Source organism: Miscanthus floridulus, chromosome 14 (genome assembly GCF_019320115.1).
Source record: "Miscanthus floridulus cultivar M001 chromosome 14, ASM1932011v1, whole genome shotgun sequence".
NCBI lineage: Eukaryota > Viridiplantae > Streptophyta > Magnoliopsida > Poales > Poaceae > Miscanthus > Miscanthus floridulus.
This window is the reverse complement of record NC_089593.1, coordinates 49,949,077-49,958,570: the sequence shown is the minus strand read 5'-3', so window position 1 is coordinate 49,958,570 and position 9,494 is coordinate 49,949,077. Positions and strand designations below refer to the sequence as shown.

At 50.0% G+C, this 9,494-nt stretch overlaps 1 protein-coding gene across 1 annotated transcript; it reads left to right on the top strand.

Annotated features, from left to right (window-relative positions):
* The first annotated feature begins 1,424 nt into the window (after nucleotides 1–1,424).
* LOC136504361 (NAC domain-containing protein 83-like) lies at nucleotides 1,425–2,978 on the top strand. Its single transcript, XM_066499270.1, has 2 exons — nucleotides 1,425–1,866; nucleotides 1,987–2,978. The coding sequence occupies exons 1-2, from the start codon at nucleotides 1,686–1,688 to the stop codon at nucleotides 2,613–2,615; spliced, it is 810 nt and encodes a 269-aa protein (XP_066355367.1). The 5' UTR covers nucleotides 1,425–1,685; the 3' UTR covers nucleotides 2,616–2,978.
* Nucleotides 2,979–9,494: the final 6,516 nt, after the last annotated feature.

The window sequence follows — 9,494 nt, the reverse complement described above, 5'->3', positions numbered from 1 at the left end:
CAGATACCACCTTATGAAATTGCTATTGCTATTTGTACTTATGACAAAACCAAAACTAGAACCAGACATCACATTCTGAAATTGCTATGTGATCATCCATTTTTAGTCGATTCTTCGCTTGCTTTTTACAAAAAAATGTTGTTTTTCTTAAGGAAATGGAGCATCAAGATTAGGCTAAAAACTGTTCCGTTTGAAAGCTAAAGGTCTGTAGCCTGATCGTTTTGGCTGAAACGGTCATGGATTATTTACTGCTGGCTGGTTTAGCTATTTGGTGTGAGAAAAAAAATATCATTTTAGCTTATAATCCACGATCGTCGTATAAGCCTAGCCGACCGAATAGGCTGCTGGCTTGTGAGCCCAAAGTTTGATGCTTGCCAGGCAGAAGTAGATTCTTTAGGCTGTTCGCACCGCTGCCCGGTAAAATGGCCGGTATGCTAGCGGTGGCGTACCGCGCGCGTTAGCGTACCGGCGGGGCCTGCCACCGCTACAGACAGCGCAGGCGAGGGAGGCTCGCAAAACACTGTATTACACTGTAGCAGAGAGAGAGTTGGTGAGAGATAGAAAGGGGAGGGGGAAATAAAATATGGAATAATGAATATAGAGTTTGGGATAGAGATAATATTGGTGGAGAAGAAATAGGTATAGAGTAGAGAATCTCGATAAATAGAATATTCACTTTTAAAAGATAGAAATAAAAGTGAATGAGTGTGGATAGCCTTAGAGGTCCGTAGCCGTAGACCTGCACCCTAGCACTACCTTTGGCCAGGCCTAACCGTAGCTCTGCATCCTTTGCATCGCTTCGCCTGCAGCCGCAGGCCGCAGCAAGCAAGCAGAGACGCAGAATTCGGGCACAGCTACGCAAGAAAGGCCTGTACCTACTCAGAAGGGGAAAAACTTGGCCCTCGTTTAGCTGGCCCGATTCCGCGGCGGCAGATTCACTGCAGCCTCACTGTAGCTACAGTGCCGTTTTGTTTTTGTTTGGTAATAATTGTCTCATCGTTGACTAATTAGGCTCAAAACGTTCGTCTCGCAGAGTACAACCAAACTATGCAATTAATTTTTAATTTCGCCAATATTTAGTACTCCATACATATACTGTAAATTTAATGTGACGAAGAATTTTTTTTTATATAGTGTTAAAGTTGAGAATTTAGTGAAACTAAACACACCCTTGAAGGAAGAGGAGCAACCAAGTGTGCAAGCCACCGCTGCCTCTGCTTGTGAGCGTACGGTAGCGTGAGGAGTGAGCCGGAGGCGGAGGGGCACCCACCATCCTCCGTCCTCCGTCCAGCCGGCCGGTTGAGTCTTCCTCACGCCACTGCGACTGCGACCCTCCCACGCTCCACTCCTCGCCTTCCTCCTCCCCTACTATAAATCGATCCCCGTCGTCCCCGTCCTCCCTCCCCCCCCCCCCCCCCCCACCCCCCCCCCCCTCAACCACGCACGCAAACGAAAAGCTCCACTGATTGTGCGTCAAGTAACCCACCAGTCGTCCACCACCAACCCCGAGCCGTCAACCATCCCCCTGCAAAGATCGCGCCTTTTGTGCTTGTCGTGTCCACGCGCACGGCGGCGTTAGTTGTCGTCAAGGAGCAGCGCCAGAGGAGAGGGGGAAAAAAACTAGTTGATCGATTTGACCCAGGCGTGTGGTCTACTGCTACTGGTAATTGCTTCATTCGCTTCCGATGGAGGTGAAGGATGCTGCGAAGCCGAGGCTGCCGCCGGGGTTCAGGTTCCGTCCCACGGACGAGGAACTGATCATTCACTACCTCCGGCGCCGCGCGCTCGCCTCCCCGCTGCCGCCCGCCGTCGACATCCCGGACGTCCGCATCCTGGCGCACGACCCTTCCGACCTGCTGCCCCCAGGTGAGTGAGCCAGCCTCGCGGCCACTCGACGGCATGTTTCAATCTCGGATTGGGGCTTCCGTTCCAACTTCCACGGGGCTGATTTTGTTGCTGGATACTGGATTAAATGGTGGCTGGCAGGGTTCAGCGAGCAGGAGCGCTACTTCTTCACGTGCAAGGAGGCCAAGTACGTGAAGGGCCGGCGCGCGAACCGCGCCACGGGGGCCGGGTACTGGAAGGCCACGGGCAAGGAGAAGCCGGTGGCCGTGGCGATCCCGGCGGCGGCTCGGGGCGGCGGCCAGGGCCAGGGTCAGGCCGTGCTTGTCGGCATGAAGCGCTCGCTGGTGTTCTACCGGGGGAAGCCCCCGACCGGGAGCAAGACGGACTGGGTGATGCACGAGTACCGGCTCGCGGGCGCCGGGCTCGCCCCGTGCCGCCGCGCGGCGGCGCAGGACGGCGACGCCGACGCGGCGGTGTCGCGGCCCGCGGAGGGCTGGGTGCTGTGCCGCGTGTTCCGGAAGAAGAAGGGCTCCGCCGCCGCGTCCGCCGCCGCGAGTCCAGGCGAAGACCGGAGCGACGGCGAGGAGGCCGGCGAGAGTGAGAGCGCGGGCGCTGGCGGGCCGGGGTTCATCGACTTCTTCGCGCGCGCGGACGCGGCGGGGCGGCGGCGTCGCGCGGCGTCGCCCGTGGTGTCGAGCAGCTGCCTGACGGACGCGTCGCCCGAGCGGCAGCAGGGGCGGGAGCAGGAGACTACCAGCAGAGGCGCGTGACAAGACAAGCGTCGGCTGGCGTGAAGCAAGGCAGGCAGGCAGCCCAGGCAAGCAAGCAAGCTACAGAAAGAGGGGAGCTTTGCTTTGTTGTAAGCTGCATCAGCAAGTAGACGGCCAACTGTTGCAGTGCCTAATCTGGGTGTCAGTAGGAGTAAGTAAGTAATTAGCAACGCGAGAGCAGCAGGGAGAGGAGAGGCCTGAGAGTCAGTCCGGTCAATCAGTCCAGTTTCAGTTGAGTCTTGAGCGTAGTAGATGCTGAAACTAATGTAGCAGTTCAGTTGTACCCCGTAGTAATGTATACCCACCGCCACCCTGATCAATCAAAGTTCTCCGTCCACCCTGTTCGTTTTGACTGTGGCTTGTCGTAAATGATCGTAAATTTTTAGTCGGAATAGTATTTTTGTCTCACACAAATCAGCCAGCAGAACTTCCTCACGAACCAGCAGTGATACGAGCCATACAAATCTCAACTGGCTCATCGTCAGTGGCATGCTCATCATGGCACAAAGCTCCAAGGAATGGAAGGAAGCCTATGCGCACGAGAGCCGCGATGACACTCGCCTCATATCGTGCAAATTGGGTTGGGTTGTGGTAATGTCAATGTTCCCGCGCCTGTTGAAGAAGCAAGCAATCAACGTCGCAAGTGGCGGGCAGCAGACGCAAAATGCCAGTGTCTGGTACTGATAGCCATGCGTAATCTATTGCCCAGACTTTCGTTTCATTCTTAAGGGAATTAATCGATGCCGTATACGTATAGAATATTAATATGGCTTGCACTTGCAATCGATCTCACTTGAAGTGCCCCTTCCAGCAGGGCAGGGCAGGGCAGCGATTAAGAGGACGTTGGGTTCTTTAGTCGCTCCTAAATAGCACCATGTTGTCAAATCATGAACTAATTAGACTTAAAAGATTTGTCTCGTAAATTAGTCACAAGTTATACCATTAGTTTCGGTGTCAAACATCCGCTAACAAAACGGCGAGCCGCCAACCGCGGTGACGGCTGGAGGAGGGGGTTGGGATGCCGGGCGAGAAACCAGGAATCAACCAGTCCCCGGGTAGACGAAACGCAAGCGGATGGTGGCATTATGGTGCGTGCGCGAGGGGTTAGCGTTAGCTTGCTCGGGCGAGCCGGCGACTCCCACCCTCCAGTCCTCCACAGGGGCACACTGCCCCAGCCCGAGTTGGGTTTCGTGCGGGGAGGGACCCGGAGGAGAAATCAGCCGGCGGAAGGCGGTCAAACGTCATGGGCCCGGACGGGCTCGCTCTTCCTCCTCTCGACCGCTGGCGTGGCGTGGCGTGGGCGAGCGACGGGACGGCCGGGCCCGGACGGGCTCGCTCGTCCCGGTCAAGAATATTTTGTGCAGATCTCGTGTTGACCGAAGGGCCAAAGCAACCACATGCTGCACGGAACCGGGGCGGGGCCTACTGCGGCCGCTGTGCCGTGTGCAGGCAGCAGGCAGGATCGGGTCGGATGGACGCCATCATGCCGAGGCGGGCCGGGACGGCGGTTCGCCCCCCCGCTCCCTCATTGGCTGGCCGGATGCCCAGATCGCTCGGTGCCCAACTCAAGCACGCACGCACGCACGCAAGTACGCCACCTGCCATGTGCTGAACGAATAAACAAGCGGTTGCGTGGGCGTTTGGTGCACGAGCCGCAATTGCCAATCGCGTCGCGCGGCCTACGAGTGTGGGAGGAGGTTGATGGGAAGGAGCCGTCCGAATTTTGCGGGTTTGCTGCCCCTCGTATTCTTGGCTGGCGCGTAGTAGAGCAAGCCATTCCAGCGGCCGCCGCTTTTGTAACTTTTTTTTTTTGCCACAACATAGCTCTGCTCTGCACTCTGGCAACTCGCAGGTATGCTGTCTGTTCAGGAGGCCGTATCGTATCGTGGATTATTTACTGCTGGCTGGTTTAGTGTGAGAGAAAAACACTGTTTCCAACTGGAAATTTACGATCGTTTACGAGCAAGCGAACGGGCTGATGGTCGGTCTCCTGCAAACCAGCAGGGTCAGTGCAACAAACCTGGCCGTCGTTAACGGTTAACCCTTCCCTTATTTTTCATTTTGATTGATGACTAACCCAATGAAATGGGCGCTCACCTGCTAAAATCATTCAGACCTTAGATTGTATGCATGTGTATCCACCTCAATCTACATGTGTTGAAGCGGAATGAAATATAATTTAATTTAATTCCACTCCAATCAACTTCAACATATGTAGATTGAGACGAATATAAGCGCATCCAATAAGGCCTCAAGGGAGGATCTATTGCGCCTGTCTTTCTCCCGAAACATCATTTGGGCACAATAATTCATTGTTCATCCTACTCTCTTTGGGTCCGGTTTAGTTTGCAAAAAATTTTGCAAAATTTTTCACATTCCCCGTCACATCGAATCTTTGAACGCATACATGAAGCATTAAATATAAATAAAAAATAAAATTAATTACATAGTTTAGACGAAATCCACAAGACGAATCTTTTAAGCCTAATTAGACTATGATTGGACACTATTTACCAAATAACAACGAAAACGCTACAGTAGCCATTTTGCAAAATTTTTTGCATCTAAACAAGGCCATTTTTTTAGATTCTTTGGTTAAATAAATTGAATGTTTTATTCTTTTTTCTTTAGGTCAATGAAGATCTTGTGGTTGAAGGTTGCATTTTTCTAATACCCACAATCTTTTGTTTCGAATTTTGGCGTTCTCTAACTATATTTTGGTAAATGATAAGCATTATTATCGCTACTTCATTGTTAATGTCCATCATTATGCTTGTGTTCAATTATTGATGCTAAAAATCTTGTCCATGATGTTATTATGTTATACTGTTCCGTGAACATCATACTCCCTCCTTTTCTGACTCATAGGCCTATTTTCGAATTTTAAGATATACAACTTTTATTATATATCTAGATATATCGTAGGTTTAGATGTACAGTAAAAACTATATACCTAGATGACCTATAGTTTAGGACAGAGGGTGGGATATAATTGCTACACAAAGGAAGCTCGTATGATCGCAACCCCCTCCATATACTTATTTTGCTCTTCGTGTATATACTCATTTTGCTCTTCGTATGGGCTTGGATCCCAAACTGTTACGAAACCTTCTGATGACATTTTTGAAGTGTGGTTTTTGTATATATACAAAAATTTGCGAAAGGGAGGAAACAACTGTCAAGCAAAATCAGACAACCAAGGGGCTGAAAAAGCAGGAAAGTCAAACACTCGAGGGCTTCACTGCAAAGACAACTGCAGATCCTTAGGAGTTACCACTTACCACGCGGACTCTGCGTTTTTCCCAAACAGTCGTAATCTTTCAAGAGAGCTCAGCGCCCTTCTTCAGCTCGACAAAATCAAAGAAACGACGCCCTCTGTTGTGCAACCCAGGTAATCAATCAATCACCAGGGCATATATCTTATCTCCTATAATAATAAGAGGAAGTGTCTATTGGTTGGGCAGCCATAGGCTCTGTTCGGCTGATACAAATCGGCTGGCTGAATGTGCCACCGGCTGATTCTGCTACAGTTAATAAATTTAGCCAAACCAGCCGGATCAGCCAGACAACCATTCAATTCAAAAAAAATGGCGCCAATTGCAACACCAGCCATCATGCATGGGCAGCCCTTACATCATTCAAATTCAAATCAAACACCAGGCACCAAAAACCAGCCATGGCCAACCCTTACATTAGTTCCTTGTTCATGTCACATGCCAACTGCTCAATAAAACAATTCATTACAACACCACTCACATACAATTAGAGTAAAGTCCCAACTCTACAAATAGTTTCCCGTCCATACATCATTGAAATGGCATCATTGGGCACTTGTACAAATTACAGTCCAATTCAACATTCCAGCCAACAACTTGATACAACATAGCACTACCTACATATTAGACCATGCCAAGGTTATACAATTACACATACAAGCAGCATTTACAAACATGTAGCCTTCATGAAGCCACAAACCCCCCATCTTACTCCCACTTGTTTGTAACCCCACAACAAACTTCGAGCACCTGGGCTCAGGAATAAAGTCATCGACCGACTCAAACTGGACGTAGGGCACATTGCCTGAACTAGTATGAACCCTGTGTCATTGAGTGCTAGGCCATATCCGATCACAACGTACGGCAAAACAACAAATATTTACTAGTTGGTCACTTTTCGCACTGACAAGTATTGTGACTAAAATTTAGGAGGGGTGCACCGAACAGGCCCTTAAGCATTGAAGGGTGTATAATCATCAGTAATAATCATAATAATATCAAACGATCAACTTAAGCAAGATGCACTGCTTCTGTTCTTTTCACCTTTTTCAAAGAAACATGAGTATTTTGTTTGGCTTTGAAGGGTACATAATCATCACTAATATCAAAGGATCAACTAAAGCAAGGTGCACTCCCCATCAATTGATCCATTATAGTAGCAAATGGCTAGTGTCAGGCAATACAAGATTACATAGGCACTGCTCATACTACCACAACCAAATTGAGAAATGGTACACTTAAAGAAAAGGGTCCACCACGAGTCTATGCATGTTGCTCCAGGGAGGTGAGACGAACATGGGAGCTCAAATCCCCCGCGTACCCTTCCCTCCCTCCCCACAGACAAACCCTAGAAAATAAAATGAAACCAAACTATGATTGAACCTACAGCCTAAACATGAGTTACAAATTTGAGATGGCAAAACCACATTCAGATTAAACCAAAAGTTGACTACCACACAAAACAAACAATGAATAAGAACAAAAGGGGCACGAGAGAACATAGGTCAACAAAACCTATGAACTGATGGACGGCTAGGGGTTCGAATCCTGGGAGGCGGCGGTGGAGGGAAAGGACAGAAGGGGCGTGGGGAAAGTGGCGACGGAGCGTGGTACCGAGGCAATGAGTAGGGAGAGTTGGGACATAGGTTAACAAGAACAAACCTAGGGTCACCGGATTCGGCAAGGCGGCAGGCGATTCCGGCGAGCTGAGATGCAACACTTGCGGGTGGAAGGCGATTTCGGGCGGCTGAGATGGAGATCCGTGGGCGGCGGTCCGGACTCACCTACAAAACGAGAATGTGGGGGTTAGATCTGGAGGGGGAGGGACGATGCCGGACGCGTAACCGGGTTTACCTGTCGCCTACGGACGAGCGTCGATGGCGGCGGGTTCGGGGAGGGATGTGGAGCAGATGGTCGGCGCAGAAGGCTATCGACAGCGACGGTGCACCCTCATGGTGTTGCGAGGTGGGCAGGGATGGATCCGCTTATGGCGGCCGGGGCAGGCACGATGAAGCGGAGGTCATGGCCGCTGAAAGCATCTAGGCCCCTAGTTGGGTTTTGGTGGTTAATGACAATACAAGATTACTATGACTAACGTGTGTTTTGCAGAGACAAGTAAGTTAGGTCATGGTAATGGAGATCAATTGGGCAATCAAAGTTGTCATGCCCCTACGATGAAAATCGTTTCGGTTTTCAAAGGATGGATGACAAGGCTAAGGATGACTAGTTCTAAGTGTCGATTGGAGTTGGAGTGACACTTAGAGTAGTTTAGGACTTTGTTTTTCCTTTGGCCATACTATTAAGGGGGGTATAGACGGGTAGCTTGACCTAGGTAAGTCTAGTGTGTTAGGTGTGGTGCACACTTGTCAAAACTAGCTCTAGGTAGCTCCTATGAATGCCTAAGATCCTTTGGAGCAAACTTCATTCACATATGATTGAGAGTTGGAAGTGAATGGAGGGTCAAATGCTGACCGGACGCTGGCCCCGGTGCGACCGAACGCTGGCCACAGGGTCTGGTCAGTTCATTTGATCAACAGACTGTGTTCGGTGCGACCGAACGCTGGAGAGGTCAAGTGACCAGACGCTGAAAGGCAGCGTCCAGTCGACTCCAGTAAGGTTCCAGAGAAGGAAATCTGTGACCGGACACGTCCGGTCAGTAATGACTGGACCCTGGGGGTTCAGCGTCCGGTCGAGTCCAGTATGGTTCTAGTAAGGGTTTAATGCGACCGGACGCGTCCAATCAGTGGTGACCGGACCCTACCAGTGTCTGGTCAACACATTTTCACTGATTCGCGGGTTGAACTGACTGGAGCGTCCGGTCAATACGACCGGAGTGTCCGGTCACCTCGTAGAAGCTCATAATGGTTCGCTTTTTAGGCTGCCTTATAAATAGAAGCTCCACTCATGTGTGGAGTCACTTTTGCTCATTCCAACAGCTGAGAAACATGTTTGTGAGTGCCAAGAAGAGTAAGGTCCTAGTGAGGTGATTGAGATTTGAGAATCCAAGAGAGTAGCCTCATTAGTGAATCAAGAGTAGTCAAGTGTGCATCCATCTTCTCATTAGGCTTAGTGGTCAAGTGAGAGTTTGTGCTTGTTACTCTTGGTGATCGCCATCACCTAGATGGCTTGGTGGTGATTGGGAGCTTGGTGATCACCTGGCGGAGCTTGTGGGTGACCCAACTCAAGTTGTGAGCGGCTTTGGGTGATTCACCACGACAGAGTGTCGAAGAATCAACCCATAGAGAGCACTTGATCCTTGCGCGGATCAAGGGAGAGCTACACCCTTGCGCGGGTGCTCCAACGAGGACTAGTGGGGAGTGGCGACTCTCTGATACCTTAGCAAAACATCGCCGCATTCCTCTCTCTCTATTTACTTTGAGCAATTCAATACTTGTTCTTACATTCTTAGAATTGCCATGCTAGAGTAAGTTTAGAACATAGGGTGCAAGTCCGTTGTGCGTTAGATTAATAAAAACACTTTTCTAGGCACAAGGGGTTAATTGAGCTAACCGTAGAATTTGATTATTGCAAGAAAATTTAGAATTAGCCCAATTCACCCCTCCCCCCTCTTGGGCATCTTGATCCTTTCAATTGGTATCGGAGC